Source organism: Ostrea edulis, chromosome 7 (genome assembly GCF_947568905.1).
Source record: "Ostrea edulis chromosome 7, xbOstEdul1.1, whole genome shotgun sequence".
In the NCBI taxonomy this organism is placed as follows: Eukaryota; Metazoa; Mollusca; class Bivalvia; order Ostreida; family Ostreidae; genus Ostrea; species Ostrea edulis.
This window is the reverse complement of record NC_079170.1, coordinates 86,382,022-86,405,579: the sequence shown is the minus strand read 5'-3', so window position 1 is coordinate 86,405,579 and position 23,558 is coordinate 86,382,022. Positions and strand designations below refer to the sequence as shown.

Here is a 23,558-nt window from a genome sequence, read left to right as displayed (position 1 = left end):
GAATGACTGCTGGAAGAGTTGGGTTTTTTTCCGGTTTAAACAAGTTTGCATTTATTTAGATGTCTTTTTTACTTTAGTGTGTTTTTTAAATACCTTTTGCATTACGTGGCATCTGAATTTTGCTGACATGGCACACTACTTTGTGATAGAGATGTAAATATAGATTTTAAATAGCTTCATTTGAAAGAATTTAACAGACCGTAAATCAGTGCGTATTGTCAGTTGTGTCCACTTTGTGACTGTATATATGTAGTATACATCGTTAAGTATGGAGCTCTTCGTATACCGTTTCCTTGAGAGATATTCTGAGATCATGAAGTATTGAAATGTTTCAAGAATAGACCCAGTTATCATCCGTAATTATTCTTAAAACAATTGATGACGTCAAGACCAATGGATTTATTTATCTATCTTCTTTAAGCGGTTTTCATTGTTTGGACGCTGTTTCATTTACCGATACACCACCATTGTGTAAGTGTATTTCGTTTCTTTTTCGCTCTTTCGAATAAGTAGAATGCTATCCGGTAATATGAACATACTAATACTTGTTTGCAGTTGTGGATCTGGAAGGGTGATGGGTATTGTCATCCTCTACTTAATTGACTATTTTCATTTTTTTTTAAATTGTCTGTGATTGGGCCTACAACTCTACTGTTTGGACATTAAAGGTGCCATCTTGGATCGTCATGCACCCCTTTGCACCCCTCGGCAAGCCTCACGAATAAATACACCATATCAACTCGTTGGATGAACCAAATATCAAAACATGAAATATAGATACACTCTATTTATCTCTGGTGGATGTACATTGTAGAATAAAAAGATGTGAATGTCTGCTGGAGTTGATTCTTTTCTGGTTTAAACAAGTTTGCATTTATTTAGATGTCTTTATTACTTGAGTGTGTTTTCAAAATACCCTTTGAATTACGTGGTGTCTGAATTTGGTTGGCATGGCATCCTACTCTATGATCGAGATCTAAATATATTTTAAATAGCTTCATTTGAAAGAATTGAACAGACCGTAAAGCAGAGTCTATTGTTAGTTTTGTCTATTTGCCCACTTTGCGAATGTGTGGTAGGCATAGTTAAGATATGTAGCTCTTTGTATACCGTTTCCTTGAGAGATATTTTAAGATGATGAAATATTGAAATGTTTCAAGGATATGCCCAGTTATCATCTGTAATTATTCTTAAGGACATGCGGGACGATGTGACCATAAATAGCTACCGGTAGTCAATAAAAAAAAAATTCTTTTTTCATGAACCAACATCGGGTGTGTTCATTTTACAATGTGTATAAATTTCATGGCCACTTTCTAGGTATATAAGGGAGAATAATAAACTTTGAATTACCCCCTTTTCGAAAATTGTGAATTTTACAAGATCAGTCCGATTTTCAATTCAAAAAGATAATTTGAATTTGAATTTTTATCTATATCTTTTACAATAATCTTTAGAATATATACAAAATATAAATATATAATCACATGCTTAAACATAAACATAAAATAAGAATTGGGAAAATTTAAGGAATTGAGGTGGAAATTAATACTAGAAAACAGGGTAGTCCAGATACTAAATGAAGCATTGCTCAAAAATCTGTCAATATTTTTTTGTAGACACTGCAATCAAAAACTATTCATATACCTAACTTCCTGTAGAAATATGAAGGGATGAAGCTAATCTTGATTTTGAGGTAGGCGTCCTTGAAGTTATACATTTATATGTTCACTTGGGGTTGGTGTCACAATTTTGACTCGAGATAGGAAAAAAATATATATATGAAAAGGGAGACTTGTAATCAATATGAAATAGAAACAAGAATTTGACAAGAATTCAATCAACAGATTTATACATGACACTTGGCAGCGGTAGCAAACTACGACAAAACATGGAATTTTCCCCGCAATACTACGTCGTGACGTACTTTTTTATTGCGATGTCATATAACGTGTTTGTACAGCATTGTGATTTTTCTCGGGAAGCTTTAACTACGCTGCATCCGGTTCTAAATTTATAATAAATTCGCAACCGTCACGTGATCATCGTCCCGCATATCGCCATGAATTAATTTATCTATCATCTTGAAGCAGTTTTTATTGTTTGGATGGTGTTTCATTTACCGATATACCAACATTGTGTCAATGTATTTCGTTTCCTTTTCGCTCTTTCGAATAAGTAGGATAATATGTCTTACGGCGTGACCGTGTTTGAGGGCGAAGCAAAAAATATTGGCCTTAGTATCTAGATCCATAACAGGACAAATAATATCCCGAAATATTAGCACCTAACGTGTGAAGACAGAGCTCAATCAAAGTATTCTAACTTTAGACATTTTTATCCGTCTATTCATTGAAAGCGGGAAACGCTATGCAACTGATGTAAATGGCATTGTGACGTCATATTCAGAGTCGGTGTTTAGCAAATACACGAACATAGGAAACGTTAATCGACTAGTGATTATTATATGATTAAGAAAATAAGATTTACATGCTTTTATGGATTTTATGTAACATCTCAGAACGACGTGAACTTGGGTACACGAGATTCAAAATGGAGAAATGCATGTTCACGCGATAGTATTCGAATTCACACCATTGAAACATAGAAACATAGAAACATACCTTCACTAAATATAAAGTAGAATATTATACATATAATAGAAACACACCTTCACTAAAAATAAGGCAGGAAAAAACTTGTAATACAAACATTCATGTACATCCACACAAAATAAAAACAGAATCCTATTTGTAATAGAAAAATTCTATTAATTGTTTGTGGTTGCAGATCGGGGGGGGGGGGGTTATTGGCATTGCTCTCCCCTACTTTGGTTGAATATTTTCATTTAAAAAGTCTGCGATTAAGGTATCCAACCCCGCTATTTTGGATATTAAAGGTGCCGTCTTGGATCGTCATGTACCACTTTGGAAATAGTCGTATTCTAACGATTGTGCCTGTTGATGTTCTTACATATACCGAATAGTTGAAGTCCAATGATAATGCCATTGCTATTCCTACGACTGCATGTCATATTTCTTAGGCTATTTTAATATATATATTTGTATTGCTTATAGAAGTTATGAGATTGATCACTGTTCATTATCATCACCTTGCATAAACTGTCGAAACTCTCTTATAAATGGTATGAAAATTGATAGTTTACCCCGTCATTATGTGCAGTTTTCGATACTGCGTTCTAGTATAAAGCTTCAGTGCTTTAAGCTTTTCCACCTGCATGTTTGATCATTCTATAAACAACTTCTAATGTGGGTGATTCTAATGATCAAAATAGTGTTATGTATTGTGATTTGCATTGGCAAGATAGGACCACGTCTCTCTAGTTGATGCAAAAGTGTCATATTCTGGAAACTTTGACAATGTAACGTTCAGATACTTCTCTATCTGTAGCATACGTTGCAGAATAGCACGTGTAAATATCTGGCGGAAGGGTTGGGTCTGTTTTAAACAAGACTGCAGGTAGTAGGTTGTTTCTATCACTTTAGTTGGCTTATTAAATGCTTTTGAATTACGTTGCATCTAACTTGGCCTACATGACATACTCCTCTGTTATGGAGATCTAAATTTAGATTTTATATAGCTTCATTTGAAAGAATTGAACAGACCGTAAAGCAGAGTCTATTGTCAGTTTTGTCCACTTTACGAGTGTTGTTACGTTGATAGTATACATCGTAAAGTTATAAAACTCTTAGTACACCGTTTTCGTGAGAGATGTTTTGGGATTATAAAATATTTACATTTTGCAGGAATAGTTATCATCTATGAAATCCAATGATGTCACGACCAATGGATTCGTTTATCTATCAGCTTGTTGCTGTTGTAATTGTTTGGTTGATGTTTCCTTTACCGAAACAACACCACAGTGTAAGTATCTTCCAATTTTTCTTCTTTCAAATAAGAAGGATCCAAGGCACATGCATAATGTCTAAAGTATAATATTACTATTACTTATATTCACGTATAATTAATCTATGTGTAAATATGCTTACCACTCCCTTTAGAGGGAGAGAGAGAGAGAGAGAGAGAGAGAGAGAGAGAGAGAGAGAGAGAGAGAGAGAGAAAGAGAGAGAGAGAGAGAGAGAGAATGAGCTGTATTTACTAACTGGCACACGCGTGCTATTCTGTAATATTCAGTTATTCTCTGCACGACCGTCAAGGTGTAAGAGTATAGAGTAATACCTTATATATTCATCAGATTTATTACATTGGATATACAGTGGAGCCTCGTTAATCCGGACACTTTGGTTCCCAGTAAAATCGTCCGGATAAATATGCTTATAACATAGTTCTTCCTCTACGACTTTTATATAATCACCATTTAACTTTATTTAGTGTGTTTAGCATTTGTACATTGTGTTTATTGACAACTATGAAACTTACAAATCGTTAAGATATTTATGCTATTTGCTATCCTAATAACCAATGCATTTGTTGAAATTACTTATACAGCTGGAATTTCAATTGGCTGCGAGAACAATCGACCCCAAGTGTTGTCGATTCATTTCTATCAATTAATTGTAGATCCTGAAGTTACACCTGTGTATTGTGTGATGCAAAATAGTTTTATACTGCTACATTATCCCAGTGTTTAAACAGAGAATCTTTCTTGAAATGTATACGTTCATTAAAAATCCAACAAGGTGTTGGGACGTGTGACTGTAAATCAAATATGTATATACACATATAAAAAGTATTGCAACACCAAAGTTACTCGTACTTCTTTGTTTGAGCAAGCAATACAAAATAGATAGTTGGACAAACACGGACCCCTGGGTACATCAGAGGTGGGATCAGGTGCCTAGGAGGAGTAAGCATCCCCTGTTGACCGGTCACACCCGCCGTGAGCCCCATATCCTGATCAGGTAAACGGAGTTATCCGCAGTCAAATCAGTGTGCCAAGAACTGCTTGACAATCGGTATGAAACACGTCAGACAGCATTTGACCCAATGCGAGGTTGTATTGACGAACTAGATCGTTATAACGACCATAGAATTTTCGAAATGCTGACTTCAATCGAGACTGTTGAAATCCCTGTGACATCAACTTGTTTGTCAGTAGCTTACCTCGATTTAAAAACTGACTATACCCAGAACAAGCTCTTGCATATCGAATCAGTTGAGATATACAAACACCATATACAGGTGATAATGGAATATTGCTACAAAAATGTGGGAAGTTGACGATAGAAAAGCTGAAATCATCCCGTTTGTCATACAGTTGAGTTGTTAGTTTGCCGTTAATGTCTACTTTCAATAAAATATTTAAGTATGAAGCAGAAGTGGACGACTCTGTGGTGTCCTTTATTTCGAGCTCACAGGGATATATCAAATCGACATATGAATGAAAGCTATCATTGTTAATAGACAAACGTCATCGATATATCTAAAAGTCGAATTGAAGATCACAGCGAGAGATTTTTTCTTCTCACGTAGAAGTTTTTGAATATCAATAAACAGCAAAAGTTAAAGAAAAAGAATCTGAATAGGTTTATTGTATTTATTCATAAACAAACATCATTTTTACATTACTGGCTACATTAAGATATATTGATATAGTCATACATAATCCTAAGCATAAAATAAGGAACGACAACATTACCTGGTATTCTGAAGGTACTGCTTCGGTAGTAATATTCTAAGTCACAAATTGTGTAACCATTGACATAACAGACATGAATAAATGCATAGAGAGGATTGTGAAACAAGTTACGGTAATAATTCATACATTTTCATGTTGTTTTTACAGATGAGACTACCACGGTCCGGATTTCATGTTTTCCCGGTCGATACCTGTCCTAAAAACCTGTCTGAAGTCGAGGCAGCCTCTCGTAGACTCAATTGTTCTGGGTTTCAGGTGTTTGAATATGTTTACCATTGTCTTCCACGCTTTGATCTCTCTCATCTTGTCGAATTCTGTTACGATGATATCAGTGGGTGGACTGAACCTGGTAACTAAATTAATTAATTAAAGTTGATGTGAAATTCATCAAACTGTAATTTAAGAAATAATATTTAGAGATGTTCATTTACAAGGCAATAAAAGTACTATATTATGTGAAAGGTGAATGATAATATGAGATGAAGTATCCCATCAAGATTGCCTTTCTACAACGGATATTGATAAAAAAAAATTGTAGGACTGAAACCCTACGTATAGATTTTTATCATATGAGTTTCGAGGTTGATATTTATATTTGTACAAAATTATGTTTGTTAACTTTACAAGAATATAAACATTGAACTTTGAGCTATGAAATACTGATAAAAATCATAGCAGAATTGTAACTCTCTGTGTAGTAGGAAAATATGTTAGGGATTTCTTTTATACTAAATATATGAGACGGCGATGCAAGAATATACATGTAGCGATATAAGGTTTCAACGGTGCGCAGCTTTTTGTGTGCCGTAAATCAAAGGTTTGTATACGGGGTGAATATGTAGGTCTCTGATCTATCCCAACATTTTCTCAGAGAGTTACGGTTCTGCAGCTACACTTTACTGTGTCCGGAGTGAAATGTTACATTGATTTTTTCAATGTGAGTTATTAGTTATTCATAGCAATAATGACCTTGCTTTTTATGTTTTTAAATTGTACCTTGTGTTTATTATTTAGGTTTATATTGTAATACATAGAATTAATAGAAATATCAAATTCATTTTGGTGGTTTTATGGAGGAGGGAGGGGTAGGTATGAACATGCTATATAATACTTTTTCACAAAATATATACAACATTAATCACTGTTCGTTATCTCCACCTTTCATATGGTTCTGGTGTTGGAATATGCATATGTTCAACAATTTCTAGAGACAACTTCGAGAAATAGCAGTGATTGGTTTTTTTATTAGTGTTTGAGATTGTTTGGTGAATTAAACAGTATTATATCGAAACAGATAAGAAACGATTGAAAGATATTAACTACTTAGCAGTGTTTCCTTTGCAGTTTTGTAATCTTATCTGAACTAAGAAACCAGTGTGTAGCAAGTCTTTTAGCATGGAGTTCCGTGTTATCTCAATAGAAATTCACAACTACGATGCTCCATTTATTTTACAGCACGATTCGTCGGAGTAACTGATAATTACAATTAGAGCATTTGAGACAACTCAAACCCACTGACATAGAATAGAGTGCAGTAAAGGATTGTCTAGAGCATTTTGAATATTAACATGAATAAATGTTAATATGGCATTACATGCACATTAATTTGATAGAACCTTTATCTTTGCAGAATTTGCGTGTTAATACTAGTATTAGATCTTCAAAATATGAGTAACGTCTTACCTATTTATAGGGAATTGCATGGTACTCCACACTCAGACTTTGAACAACCACCCATGTAAATACTTTGCAAAAGGCTGTCCTAACAAGCCGTACCTGACAAGGAGAATGTATAACTGTAAGTATCTGTTACCATAGTATATTCTTTGTGAGACTTTCATACGTACAGGGACAAATAAAGTCACAAATAATCTCCAATCTCAGATCTACACCTGAGGTTTAAGCTTTTATTCAGACTGAGATATATCTTAATCGTCCTAATTCGTAATAACCAAAATGCAAAAACCAGAAACAACCTTCATCGCCGTCATATGTATCGACAAGAAGTGCTTACATTTACAGACTTGTAGACAACGCGATGCAATGATCATAATTATCATCATTTCAACGTAGGAATCTTTCTTTATTTTGATTTTTCATGATGGAATGTTTATATACAGTGTATCTTAAAGGGGTATGGAGACGATTTTTGATCGATTGATATTAACAGTTTTTGTTATAGAAATAAATTATTTTGAATGTTTGGATAATTTTTTTTTTATACATGATATAGTTTGTATTTACATAAACTTTTGTTTCCAAAATCATGTTTTTCAACAAGATCAATTAAGGTGCCAAGCAAAGGACAGACAAATTTCATTGTAAGCATTTTTATCGAAGCCATCAACTGGTGGTTGAGTCATGTGACATGTAAGCATAAACAGGGTTCCTTCCTTGTTCTGAAATGAAATGTTTAGATACCTCAAATACATTGTATATATTTGCATCCGTTTTTAAAATTTAGATTTTTTTATTTTGTTTTTCACGAATCAAATATTATCATATGAGAAGTAAAAGAACACACAAAGAAATAACAATAAATATACCTTGTATTCGATGTACAGTTGGGGTCCATTCGATAACATTTCTCTTTTCTGTCTATGTCAATGAAAGCTGGATCTATGAAGTATAGAAAACGATCAATTCATCGATATGCATAGCTGTGAACAAGTTGAACTATCGCGAATATAAGGTTTAATCTTATATTTGTTTTGATTTAAGACTAAACCACCAATATGTTATGCTTTTACACCGTTTGATATGAACGTTTGTTAGAACTCTTGTTCACAGCTATGCATATCGATGAATTGATCGTTTTCTATACTTCATAGATCCAGCTTTCATTGACATAGACAGAAAAGAGAAATGTTATCGAATGGACCCCAACTGTACATCGAATACAAGGTATATTTATTGTTATTTCTTTGTGTGTTCTTTTACTTCTCATTTGATTTTCAAGGTGAAGTGCTACACGTTCTGATCTATGTCTGACGTCCATAGGCATAGCCGTAGAAGTGAGGGCTCTTTTTTGATATTACAAATCACCAAATAGCTCGTAAGACGTTTGCACGTATCATACGTTTATATGCATAATTTCTGTAAATTGACTTTACTACCGTCAGTCAATTGAATATGTAAATTGTTATCTCAATATAAATTCACAACTACGAATATTCCACTTATTTAACAGTACAATTCCTCGGGGTAACTGATATACAAGCAGATGTAGTCGATTTAAATAATTACAATTAGCTAGAGCAATTGAGACAACCCAGGCCCACTGACATAGAATAGAGTGCATATAAGGATTTTCAAGAGCATTTTGAATTTACATTGATTTGATGTTTAATCCTCCCAGGGGCTTGATCCAATCTCTGATATGTACAGGGCTCCTTGATTGCCCAGCAATTAATTATTGTATTTCTTATTTACTGTAATAGTTTGTGGAGATTTTCCTATATGATTTGCATAGAGCTCTAGAAAATGAAAAGCAGCATCATAGTCAATTATAAAGATTGATTGATTGAACATTGTTTAACATCCTTCTCGAGAATATTTCACTCATATGGATAGCTCACCAATGCCGGTTAAAGACTGGAAGTTTGGGTCTAAGCTCGGCGCTTATGGCCTTGGAGCTGGGGATCTTTATCGTCGCACAACTGCTGTGATACGAGGCCTCGGTTTTTGCGGTCTCATCCGAAGGATCCCCCCATATAGTCGTCTTTTTCGACAAGCAAGGGGTACTCAATACCTACTTTAACACGGATCCCTACATGAACAATTTTAAAGATAAAACACAAGTAAATATCTGTGTTTTAAGCACAAGTTCTTGCACTTTGAGCAATGAGGTATTGTTTAGTTGTGTAAGTCACACATGTCAATCATTTCCTCCTTTTTTTTAAAATGAGGAGTTGTAGAGAAAACATTTTTAAAAATAGCACAAAACCAATAATTCTTAAAGGCCGGGAGTAACCTAGAAAAATTTACACCCCTACAGCAATTAAGCATATAAGGCAAGAGGGCAGGGCTTAGCAGTGTTATCAGAATAAGCAGCAGTCTGATGCTCGACTCTACACGTGCTCTGTAGCAGACGATATTTTGAGCAGGGAGACTGGCATGATTTATCAAAATAAACTAAAGTTTTCCCGCATTTTTCTACCACTCTGCTCCATCTGTGAGGCACTGAAAGGATATGTTTATACTTTAACAAAACTTCACCCTAGGAACTACAAAATGAATTCATCATTGTTTTATCCATGTCTTTTAAAGCATGTAGTTTTTTTTATAATATACACAAAATATTGGTATATATGATATACTAATACTTATGATTTTCCTCTTGGTACCTTTCAATTATGAGAAGAATTTGGGGGGGGGGGAATTGTAGCTGTGCAATGGAGGACATGTGCATTGAAGGATTATTAAGAAACACTTTGTCCATTATGATATTTGGAGACCTACTATCTGTGATTGTCTCTTTTGACATTGTAATATTCACACGTAAGAGTCCAGATTGAGAGTAATTTTAGAGTGATGGTTGATCAATTGGACATTTGTCATCATTGGTGAGAGACAATGAGAGTTCCACAACTGGCCTAGGAGATTGTTGCTTAACCAGACAAATATCTGCATGCTTGATATTATTCCAGAAAAGGTACCAGCAAGCCTGCAAAACTCTGAAACAGCGATCAGACTGAACAGTCCTAATGAGTTATTTTTATAAAGTTAACCGATTTTTTAAAGGAATGTGATTATATATAACTAATATAACTAAAAATAAAATCTGGATTTACCAATGATATATGAGTAAGTACTTTTTTTCCAAGTTATACGGTGATTTGATTACATGTTTCCTTTGGTGCAATCTCCCTTATCTAGAACTAGACAAGCATGCTCATGCAATATGTGAGTCAACATCCGGTGTAAACAGTAACAAAAGATAATCACACCCACAAACTGCCAATCTCTAGTTTGAAATACAAATTTAGCCCTGCTTCGGATTTTTGAGGTCAAAATTAAAACTTCATGATAATCTATATCTAAAATAGATATGACCAATATATGCGCAGTTATAAGGGGAACAAGCATACCCATTTTAAAATTTCAGTACAACAGCTTAATCTTTATTTTTGCAAAATAAGTGCTGCAATCTGAATGTGACCAGAAAATTCATATATTTCACCATCTTCACCGATTGGCTGCTTTTATACCCAATTGCCGGCCTCTAAGTTATTTATGGATTTTCAAAAAAGAAAATGCGTGTCTGAATATCAATGTAGTGACATATTTTGACAAAATGAGCAATTCTAAGAGTAAATGTATATAATATGTTGTACTGGTAAAATACAGCCAAGACAAGGTATTAACTTTATAATACCAGTCTATATGTACATGTAAGTAGACATGAATAATTGTGCTTTGATTTTTATAGAGACACAACATACATGTACATTTATGCATAAAATTATGGCTGTTGAGGATACTTTTCAATTTTTTCAAATTTCTCAATCCTACAAGTGTCTGGTGTAAATCTATGTAGAATCAACTCCCAATACTTTCAGTACTTTGATATTTATAAGGACTTTAAAACCTATAACCTTAAAATGGGGGTTCTGTGTCACGGTTGACGTTACCATGATAAAATAATCCCACTGTTATGACCGTGAGCGCCAATCATAGATCATACAGTAGCACTTCACGTAAAACTTGTGAGTGACAAAAATCATCGAATCGAAATAACATTCTTGACCTTATTCATTTGGGGGACTTTAATAATAATATTTTTAACGAAATTTTGATAGTAATAGATGGTGTAACGCCCTTGTGCTACTAAAGTCCATCATCCCGTAACAGCAACAGAATCGAATGTCCGAGTCAATATTATGTAATATCATGATGTAATGAAATTTTGATTTCTCACATTTTTATGTAATGAATTCCGCTTTGCTAAGAAATATTTGAAAAATGAAATATTGTTTCCTTCTGAGAATAAATAGCAATTTCATCAGCGAGGTTGATGTTATGTAAGAAAGAGAAACAAAACCTGACAACAGGTAACATAATACAAATCAAATGTGTTACTTGCATGCGCGCGCAACTCGTCTTAAGTTTTAGTATAGCTTTATTGGGCAATTTAAGATGAAGCATCATTCATAATTTGCATTCTAAACATTCATTTACAATGTATAAATATTTGATAAAAATCAAACAGACACACCGCTCCGGGGGCAATATCTTCGAGTCAGCTGATCGTCAACTGATTAATATGACTACAACTTTGTGGTGGTAAAGGGTTTATAAATGGAACTTCATGCATTCTACGTTAGATGTTTTTGTTTGACGAGTAAAATTCAGCGCCTCGGTTGACAATAATTTACATGCAGAACAGTGCGGTGAATATTTCGTTATCTCATAATTAGCGGTATTCTGTTTTACCTAATAAGTATTTATGAATCAAGTATGTAGTTTAACGATTCATTTATCGTAAATAATTAATTGATTCATGCCATTTCATTATTAATATCTTTCTTAAACCAAACTGGTCTGATTTCTTCTACATGTTCTAGCCCAGTTGCGAACCCTTTGCAATATATCAGCATAAAATGGTGTACATAATCAACTTTATTTTAATTTTTTTAATAATGAAAATTATTTGACAAATCGTTTACACCATTTCTAGGAAATAAAACGATAACAATTAATACATGACATGTTCTGTTTAAACAGAAATGAATGATATGATAGACATGATTGTTTGATTAGAACAGGAATTATGAATCATTTCCTTGAACTAAGCATTGTCTTGATATTAATATTGTAGAAAAATGACAGAGGAACCTGGTGGGCGGGGATGGATCGCTGCAGTAGTGACGCCCGTGGTTGTGCTGTGTCTCGTAGTGCTGATCTTCATTATCATCATATTACGTCGACGGAAGGTGTCGAGATCACGTCAAACCACCAACCGAGATGGAACTAACAGTGAATATTTTGATAGTATTTACCATCACTGAAATGTCACTATAAATAGTTAGTGGTACGATGAACTGTTTTATGTAGCTATGACTAATTTCATTTAGATGTGGAAAATCTGGATATATCCTATCTATGTCAAGAACATTCTTTCATAACTGGATTAATAAATTATGTGTAAGCTGATTTCGTAACCGAATAGTAAAATAACCAAAAAATAGCCCCAGCATCAGTCGATAAGCGCTTACAGTCGCAGAGGCTGCGTCATTATATGATTTTAAACCGAAGGAGTAAATACTGGATGCGAGAAAAGTGTGAAAAATTCGGTACCTACTTTGCGCAGTTTATCAAGATGATGAGTTTTGCATCTGTAATAAAATGTTTATAATCATTTTGTTCTGCAGATTCTCATGATTCTTTATGTAACAAGTAACAAATTGATGCACTTTTGTTGTTTAGAAAAACTCCCGATGAATAAAGCGCGAGTCTTATTACCTTAACAATTTCGGCGTATTTCAAGTGAACAAACGTTCATTTCATTTCAAACAGGAGTATATAAAGATAGATAGACAGTATTATACATTTTTGATCAATAAGGAAATTCTTTTTTAAACTCTGCTACGGATTTAGTTACTGACAGAGTAAAAATAATACATATTTGTGTGGGTTTTTTTAAACCATCATTTTATATAGAGTCGCATAGCATTACGTAATGACGTGATTTGACCAAAGTCTTCTGGATGTTCTCTGAACGAATAGGACATGTCCTAATTGGCACCGCTCTTAACATTGATTGGCAAGCCTAAAAACCAAAAACATGTAGTGTGCTGTGTAAATACGTTTGTAGATTTAGTGTACTTGTAGTGTTAGGTGAATTTATATGTAATTTATGTTGTTTTGATATTATACTCCGTTAATATTGGCCACATTATGTAACTCTTTTTGCTTCTACTGAAGAGGAGACAGTTGGTCCCGAAGAGACAATTTAGTTGTTCGTGTCGATGATCATTTCGGTGCATTGTGTGTGTGTGTGTGTGTGTGTGTGTGTCAGTGTGTGTGTGTGTGTGTGTCAGTGTGTGTGTGTGTGTGTCAGTGTGTGTGTGTGTGTGTGTGTATGTGTGTGTGTTGCCTATGAACCTCTAGTTGACAGGAGTACTTGTGAAATAACCACACGGAATACATAATTCAAATACTTCATTACTTCATTTGCAAAGAAAATAAAAGCCACATTATAGAGTTATTTGATAAAAAGGGAGAAAACTCTGCGCCATACCCAGTATTGTAAATAATGTGATCTGTTAAAATATTAAAACAATTATTTTCTGCTGTGTTGGTGTTCAATACGTCTATCGTCCAACATTAACCTATCACTATTATCAATGTGTATTCAATCTTTTGTAGATGACGAAGAAGTCAAGGGGAGCAGAAAATTGCACAATAATCGTAAGCAATCATAGCATCCGGGTTCATAACATCTGGACCATAACATCTGAGTTTATTTGATGATAAATACTAGGCCTATATGTATGAAAAAGTGACGGTTGAGGACACCGATTTAGCGTGCATGTATTTGAAATATATCATCACCCCCCTGTGTTAACTATACATGAGTTCTTTATGTTGGATGAAATATTCAAACACGAAAGGAATAAAGAATTATTCTATGCACAACAAAAAAGATAAACTAATATAAAGAAAAAGATTTACCTATATGGTTCACTCTTCATTGGCAAAAGCAAATCAATGTTGGATCAACTTTACTTAATAAAGTACAGCTTAGATATATACATAACTGTTTACAATATATTTGTGTAAGTGCATTAATTGGTGCTTATGTTACCAATTCCTGTTAAGTGTTTCACGTATTAAAAATGGTTGTAAAGTACAGTTTTGGGAAAGTTGTAAACTTTCTAAAAGCAATTAATTTTCTGACAAAAATGTTCATAATTTTTTAGAAGTGTTAGCATAATAAAACATGAACATTTAACAATATGAAATATTTTCAGATCACAGTTTGAAAAATCCCATTCTTTTGGATTGGAATGAGGACGACAGGTGGTTCGTGCCCACCAAGGCTAGTGAAACAGTACAAAATAAAATAAAAAAAACAAAACTTCGTTACAGTTGTTGGGAATTCTGGATCCGGAAAGTCAGCCATTATACAACACATTGCCCTGAAATACAAGCGACAGGGTTGGGATGTTATTCCTGTTGACGACGTCAAGGAAATAAAAAAAGCCTGCTCTACTGGACTTTTTAAGAAAATGTTTGTGCTTCACGATCCGATCGGAAAGGAGTCTTTTATTGATTCTGAATATGTAGAATGGAAAAAATATGAGAAGACATTGAAAACTTATCTGAAAGAAGTAAAAATTCTTTTGTCGTGTAGATTGTGTGTGTTTCAAGATAAAAGATTGAAAGGAATAATGAAGGAGATCAATAATTCAATAAGAATAGATGATGATGCATGTAAGCTCTCCAGAGACGAAAAACGAAACATACTGCATCAGTATACAGAAAGTGTTAAGTTTACAGAAGACGAGATAGAGGAAATAATAAAATCAGATGCTTACTTTCCATTGCTTTGCAAATTATTTTCCAGTGAATCGAGATATGAGAAAAGAGGAGTTAAATTTTTTAAGAATCCATTTGAGGTAGTGAGAGAAGAAATTGAAATTTATCAGAACAGTGAAAGACCTAACGAGAAATCAAAGTACTGCTCTCTAATTTTCCTTGTTGTTTTCAACAACAATGTAAACGTAAATGATATGGAGGATTCTCCTAACTCGAATTTGCGAGATGAAAAATATCAAGACGTTCTTAGAATGAGTGGTCTTCCCGACAACACACCAATCGCAAGAGTGATTACAGGTTTTGAATCACTGAAAGGGTCCTTTGTAAGGTGTGTGGGTAATTCATATGAATTCCTACATGATTTTCTTCAGGAGATAACCACGGTTGTTGTTGGAGCTAGATTTCCCAAACAAACAATCAAATACGCAGACAGCGGCTTCCTACGACAAAGAGTGAAAATAGAAGATGGCAAACAAGAGCGTGACGCTTTCACTGTTTACTTGCCTGACAGATACACAGATAATCTTGTGCAAAGGTTTCTGTTGGATATACAGACAGAAAATGTGCTTGATGTTGTCCTCAATCCATGTTTGCGAAACAAAGAGGTAATCGTTTCCTTCATAAAACACTTAGAAAAGGAAAATTATATTTCACTCAATCTAAAACGTAAACATGTACTTGTGAAAGTCGATGAAGATGAATTTGGAAAGGTAAAGGAAAACAACATAATCTCAAGAATTGGGGTTTTTTTAACTCAGGAGGAGGTAACTCCGCTAAGTGCTCTAATTATATTTTGCCATGATGAGATAGCATTATCCTGCTTAAAGAACAACGCACTATCTGATGAATTTTCAACGTTTGCTTCCATATGCGCCAATGGAAATACGGCGTTATATGAAGTTTATTTACAAACGTATGGTGTTGAATTCTCGAATGTGGTATGGGGAGGATTTTATGCCTTACACATAGCATCATTCTTTCATAACTTTGAAATGACTCAAACACTAATTCATCATACGGAGAGCATAAATATGTTTGACGATCACGGTTTAACACCATTGATGTGTGCAGTACTAAATGATGGAGATGCCGATTCATTAACTACAAAAGATTCCCTAGCCACAATTGAGTGTTTACTATCCAATGGCGCCGATATTAATTTACGTCACAAGGATGGATTCAGTCCTCTATATATAGCGTGTCAAAATGGACATCACAGCACGGTACAACTGTTACTGAACAATGGCGCCGATATTAATTTATGTAAGAAGAATGGAGTCAGTCCTCTATATATAGCGTGTCAAAATGGACATGACAGCACGGTACAACTGTTACTGAACAATGGCGCCGATATCAATTTATGTGACGATGATGGAACCAGTCCTCTATTTATAGCGTGTCAAACTGGACATGACAGCACGGTACAACTGTTACTGAACAATGGCGCTGATATTAATTTATGTGACAATGATGGAAACAGTGCTCTACATGCACCTTGTTATGATGGACATGACAGCACAGTACAACTATTACTGAACAATGACGCCGATATTACTTTATGTGAGAAGAATGGAGCCAGTCCTCTATATATAGCGTGTCAAAATGGACATGACAGCACGGTACAACTGTTACTGAACAAAGACGCCGATATTACTTTATGTGAGAAGAATGGAGCCAGTCCTCTATATATAGCGTGTCAAAATGGATATGACAGCACGGTACAACTGTTACTGAACAATGACGCCGATATTAATTTATGTGAGAAGAATGGAGCCAGTCCTCTATATATAGCGTGTCAAAATGGACATGACAGCACGGTACAACTGTTACTGAACGATGACGCCGATATTACTTTATGTGAGAAGAATGGAGCCAGTCCTCTATATATAGCGTGTCAAAATGGACATGACAGCACGGTACAACTGTTACTGAACAATGGCGCCGATATTACTTTATGTGAGAAGAATGGAGCCAGTCCTCTATGTATAGCGTGTCAAAATGGACATGACAGCACGGTACAACTGTTACTGAACAATGGCGCCGATATTAATTTATGTAAGAAGAATGGAGTCAGTGCTCTATATATAGCGTGTCAAAATGGACATGACAGCACGGTACAACTGTTACTGAACAATGGGGCCGATATCAATTTATGTGACGATGATGGAACCAGTCCTCTATTTACAGCGTGTCAAAATGGACATGACAGCACGGTACAACTGTTACTGAACAATGGCGCTGATATTAATTTATGTGACAATGATGGAAACAGTGCTCTACATGCACCTTGTTATGATGGACATGACAGCACGGTACAACTATTACTGAACAATGACGCCGATATTACTTTATGTGAGAAGAATGGAGCCAGTCCTCTATATATAGCGTGTCACAATGGACATGACAGCACGGTACAACTGTTACTGAACAATGACGCCGATATTACTTTATGTGAGAAGAATGGAGCCAGTCCTCTATATATAGCGTGTCAAAATGGATATGACAGCACGGTACAACTGTTACTGAACAATGACGCCGATATTAATTTATGTGAGAAGAATGGAGCCAGTCCTCTACATATAGCGTGTCAAAATGGACATGACAGCACGGTACAACTGTTACTGAACAATGACGCCGATATTAATTTATGTGAGAAGAATGGAGCCAGTCCTCTATATATAGCGTGTCAAAATGGACATGACAGCACGGTACAACTGTTACTGAACAATGGCGCCGATATTACTTTATGTGAGAAGAATGGAGCCAGTCCTCTATATATAGCGTGTCAAAATGGACATGACAGCACGGTACAACTGTTACTGAACAATGGCGCCGATATTAATTTATGTAAGAAGAATGGAGTCAGTCCTCTATATATAGCGTGTCAAAATGGACATGACAGCACGGTACAACTCTTACTGAACAATGGCGCCGATATCAATTTATGTGACGATGATGGAACCAGTCCTCTATTTATAGCGTGTCAAAATGGACATGACAGCACGGTACAACTGTTACTGAACAATGGCGCCGATATTAATTTATGTGAGAAGAATGCAGCCAGTCCTCTACATATAGCGTGTGGAAATGGACATGACAGCACGGTACAACTGTTACTGAACAATGGCGCCGATATTAATTTATGTAACAAGAATGGAGCCAGTCCTCTATTTATAGCGTGTCAAAATGGACATGACAGCACGGTACAACTGTTACTGTACAATGGCGTCGATATTAATTATGTAAGAAGAATGGAGTCAGTCCTCTATATATAGCATGTCACAATGGACATGACAGCACGGTACAACTGTTACTGAACAATGGCGCCGATATTAATTTATGTAAGAAGAATGGAGTCAGTCCTCTATATATAGCGTGTCAAAATGGACATGACAGCACGGTACAACTGTTACTGAACAATGGCGCCGATATTACTTTATGTGAGAAGAATGGAGCCAGTCCTCTATATATAGCGTGTCAAAATGGATATGACAGCACGGTACAACTGTTACTGAACAATGGCGCCGATATTAATTTATGTAACAAGTATGGAGCCAGTTCTCTATTTATAGCGTGTCAAAATGGACATGACAGCACGGTACAACTGTTACTGAACAATGGCGCCGATATTAATTTATGTAAGAAGAATGGAGTCAGTCCTCTATATATAGCATGTCACAATGGACATGACAGCACGGTACAACTGTTACTGAACAATGGCGCCGATATCAATTTATGTGACGATGATGGAACCAGTCCTCTATTTATAGCGTGTCAAAATGGACATGACAGCACGGTACAACTGTTACTGAACAATGGCGCCGATATCAATTTATGTGACGATGATGGAACCAGTCCTCTATATATAGCGTGTCAAAATGGACATGACAGCACGGTACAACTGTTACTGAACAATGGCGCCAATATTAATTTATGTGACGATGATGGAACCAGTCCTCTATATATAGCGTGTCAAAATGGACATGACAGCACGGTACAACTGTTACTGAACAATGGCGCCAATATTAATTTATGTGACGATGATGGAACCAGTCCTCTATATATAGCATGTCAAAATGGACATGACAGCACGGTACAACTATTACTGAACAATGGCGCTGATATTACTTTATGTGAGAAGAATGGAGCCAGTCCTCTATATATAGCGTGTCAAAATGGATATGATAGCACGGTACAACTGTTACTGAACAATGGCGCCGATATCAATTTATGTGATAATGATGGAGTCAGTCCTCTATATACAGCGTGTCAAAATGGACATGACAGCACGGTACAACTGTTACTGAGCAATTGCGCCGATATCAATTTATGTGACGATGATGGAACCAGTCCTCTATTTATAGCGTGTCAAAATGGACATGACAGCACGGTACAACTGTTACTGAACAATGGCGCCGATATTAATTTATGTGACAATGATGGAAACAGTGCTCTACATGCACCTTGTTATGATGGACATGACAGCACGGTACAACTGTTACTGAACAATGGCGCCGATATTAATTTATGTAAGAAGAATGGAGTCAGTCCTCTATATATAGCGTGTCAAAATGGACATGACAGCACGGTACAACTGTTACTGAACAATGGCGCCGATATCAATTTATGTGACGATGATGGAACCAGTCCTCTATTTATAGCGTGTCAAAATGGACATGACAGCACGGTACAACTGTTACTGAGCAATTGCGCCGATATCAATTTATGTGACGATGATGGAACCAGTCCTCTATTTATAGCGTGTCAAAATGGACATGACAGCACGGTACAACTGTTACTGAACAATGGCGGACGATATTAACTTATGTAGAGAGAATGAAGTCAGTCCTCTATATATAGCGTGTCAAACTGGACATGACAGCACGGTACAACTGTTACTGAACAATGGCGCCAATATTAATTTATGTATGAAGGATGAACTCAGTCCTCTATATATAGCGTGTCAAAATGGACATGACAGCACGGTACAACTGTTACTGAACAATGGCGCCGATATTAATCTATGTAAGAAGAATGGAGCCAGTCCTTTATGTATAGCGTGTCAAAATGGACATGACAGCACGGTACAACTGTTACTGAACAATGGCGCCGATATCAATTTATGTGACAATGATGGAACCAGTCCTCTATATATAGCGTGTCAAAATGGACATGACAGCACGGTACAACTGTTACTGAACAATGGCGGCCGATATTAACTTATGTAGAGAGAATGAAGTCAGTCCTCTATATATAGCGTGTCAAACTGGACATGACAGCACGGTACAACTGTTACTGAACAATGGCGCCAATATTAATTTATGTATGAAGGATGAACTCAGTCCTCTATATATAGCGTGTCAAAATGGACATGACAGCACGGTACAACTGTTACTGAACAATGGCGCCGATATTAATTTATGTAAGAAGAATGGAGCCAGTCCTTTATGTATAGCGTGTCAAAATGGACATGACAGCACGGTACAACTGTTACTGAACAATGGCGCCGATATCAATTTATGTGACAATGATGGAACCAGTCCTCTATATATAGCGTGTCAAAATGGACATGACAGCACGGTACAACTGTTACTGAACAATGGCGCCGATATCAATTTATGTGACAATGATGGAGCCAGTCCTCTATATATAGCGTGTCAAAGTGGACATGACAGCACGGTACAACTGTTACTGAACAATGGCACCGATATCAATTTATGTGACAATGATGGAGCCAGTCCTCTACATATCGCGTGTCAAAATGGACATGACAGCACGGTACAACTGTTACTGAACAATGGCCCCGATATCAATTTATGTGACAATGATGGAAACAGTCCTCTCCATGCACCTTGTTATGATGGACATGACAGCACGGTACAACTGTTACTGAACAATGGCGCTGATATTAATTTATGTAAGAAGAATGGAGCCAGTCCTCTATTTATAGCGTGTCAAAATGGACATGACAGCACGGTACAACTGTTACTGAACAATGGCGCCGATATTAATTTATGTAAGAAGAATGGAGCCAGTCCTTTATGTATAGCGTGTCAAAATGGACATGACAGCACGGTACAACTGTTACTGAACAATGGCGGCCGATATTAACTTATGTAGAGAGAATGGAGTCAGTCCTCAAAATATAGCGTGTCAAAATGGACATGACAGCACGGTACAAATGTTACTGAACAATGGCGCCGATATTAATTTATGTAAGAAGAATGGAGCCAGTCCTCTATATATAGCGTGTCAAAATGGACATGACAGCACGGTACAACTGTTACTGAACAATGGCGCCGATATTAATTTATGTAAGAAGAATGGAGCCAGTCCTCTATGTATAGCGTGTCAAAATGGATATGACAGCACGGTACAACTGTTACTGAACAGTGGCGCCGATATTAATTTATGTGACAATGATGGAAACAGTCCTCTATATATAGCGTGTCAAAATGGACATGACAGCACGGTACAACTGTTAGTGAACAATGGCGCCGATATTAACTTTTATAGAGACAATGGAGTCAGTCCTCTATGTATAGCGTGTCAAAATGAACATGACAGCACGGTATAATTGTTACTTAACAACGGCGCCGATATTAATTTAAGTTTAAATGATGGTGCCAGTCTTCTGCATATAGCTCGTCAAAATGGGCATGACAACATCGTACAACTGTTGCTGAACAATGGCGCCGATATTAATGTATTTGGCATTGATGGAAATAATCCACTACATGCATGATGGTGATATGGACAAGTAAACACGACAATGCATTTACTTTTCTCTAAAAAGATGACTAATTAGAATAGTGATGATGGAATCACGGAATAAAATTCATGGAAACTTTTCATTTGTAGAAACTACTTTTCAGATCGTGTCTACGATTTGCTACATGGTAGAAACTATTTATGATACATTATTTTTTGTAAACTGGAGTGATTGTGTCTGTAGCTATTCGATTTCAGTCGCCAAATAATAAAGCAATTGTTGCATCTCTCTCTCTCTCTCTCTCTCTCTCTCTCTCTCTCTCTCTCTCTCTCTCTCTCTCTCTTATTCCGTGATGCTAAAAGTTCACGATCTGCCACAAGGATATCACTTACGGTGCACCACGCACGGATATTCTCATGTCACTATAGGAAAATCATGAATATAATACAATAGGCTGATTTGTGCAAACCTTCTATCAAACATTATTTTAGTATTGTAAATGTTTCACATTTACTTTCATGCATCAAACATGTTCGAATCTTGGTTATTTCAGGAATATTTTCTCGTGCTGGGCGATTTTCTATGGAATTCTATCGCTGCCATACATGTATGCTACATCATACTATCGCCGTAATGATACGATGTAGCTCAAGATAGCAATAGGATCCCATAAGTTTCTTAATCTTAAGATGCACTGTATAGACATGTACTGCACCTCACAGGTCGTGTCTTTTTAACATTGTCAGTATGCAAAAAATAATATACAGTATATGTGCAGTATATGAATTTCATATTCATGCTTTAAAAATGTTTAATATTCAAATTCATCTATTGCTTATCAATTTTGCGAAAAGCTCCTGTGAGTTGTAAAATACTTAAATTCCATTAGATTTGATACTTATATATATATATATATATATATATATATATATATATATATATAATTCACTAAAAATTTATTATTAATTTGTATACACCTGAGGATGGATGTTAAAATCCAGAAAGCGCTAGTGATTTAAATATATTTTGGAACTGTATATTTTCCTGCTTTTTTATTGAATTATTTTGACTGTGTGATATCAACTTTTTCTATTTTGACTATATATATATATATATATATATATATATATATATATATATATATATATATATTACAAGATGTATAAAAAAAATAGTCCACATGCTTCAAATCATTGTTGTTTCCACATTTATGTGTTGCACGTATGAATCTGTATAGTGAGTATAATTCAGGTTGTGATAGTTTAGTACCGTAGACCACTGCCCAGCTGTCGGACTATAAAGGGGAGACTACTCTGCTTTACTTCTAGGGATTTGTAGTTACTTGTTGAATCATTCATCCATTACATTAAAGCTATGTCCATGTGAGAAGATATTCGTTGACGTTTTGCCTTGTTTTTGCTGTTTATGATTATACATATATTATATACATGCACATGTGAATATTGTAAAAGTGGTATATATGTTATGGTTATGTAATTTATAATTAAATCAATTTATGATTTCTTCATCATTATTACCATTCTATTACATTTTACATGTTTTATAAACAGGTATTCATTATCAATGTAAATTATATCGCCATTCAAAAGGATGGACCGGGTGGTGCTGTTGTGGGTTGGAGTGATTTATAAGGATAGATCGGGTGGTGCTGTTATGGGTTAG

At 35.5% G+C, this 23,558-nt stretch overlaps 2 protein-coding genes across 2 annotated transcripts in view; both read left to right on the top strand.

The window, feature by feature from the left end:
• Positions 1 to 22,698, top strand: part of LOC125654509 (uncharacterized) — a 222,826-nt gene extending 200,128 nt beyond the window's left edge. The window contains 7 exon segments of the mRNA XM_056142802.1: positions 10,975 to 10,979; positions 16,347 to 16,858; positions 17,054 to 18,397; positions 18,400 to 19,976; positions 19,978 to 20,370; positions 20,372 to 21,215; positions 21,313 to 22,698. Coding sequence (XP_055998777.1) covers positions 10,975 to 10,979; positions 16,347 to 16,858; positions 17,054 to 18,397; positions 18,400 to 19,976; positions 19,978 to 20,370; positions 20,372 to 21,215; positions 21,313 to 21,740 — 5,103 coding nt within the window. The 3' untranslated portion in view covers positions 21,741 to 22,698.
• On the top strand, positions 198 to 8,642 carry LOC125655339 (uncharacterized). The gene is made up of 5 exons (XM_056142845.1): positions 198 to 471; positions 3,768 to 3,885; positions 5,768 to 5,969; positions 7,314 to 7,418; positions 8,452 to 8,642. The coding sequence occupies exons 2-5, from the start codon at positions 3,793 to 3,795 to the stop codon at positions 8,598 to 8,600; spliced, it is 549 nt and encodes a 182-aa protein (XP_055998820.1). The 5' UTR covers positions 198 to 471; positions 3,768 to 3,792; the 3' UTR covers positions 8,601 to 8,642.
• Positions 22,699 to 23,558: the final 860 nt, after the last annotated feature.

Excerpts from the sequence above, each read along its gene's own strand:
- LOC125655339 (XM_056142845.1), top strand. The coding sequence starts at position 3,793 with ATGATGTCACGACCAATGGATTCGTTTATCTATCAGCTTGTTGCTGTT. Across the intron at positions 3,886-5,767 it reads TACCGAAACAACACCACAGT|ATGAGACTACCACGGTCCGG; the intron begins GTAAGTATCTTC and ends TTGTTTTTACAG. Across the intron at positions 5,970-7,313 it reads CAGTGGGTGGACTGAACCTG|GGAATTGCATGGTACTCCAC; the intron begins GTAACTAAATTA and ends ACCTATTTATAG.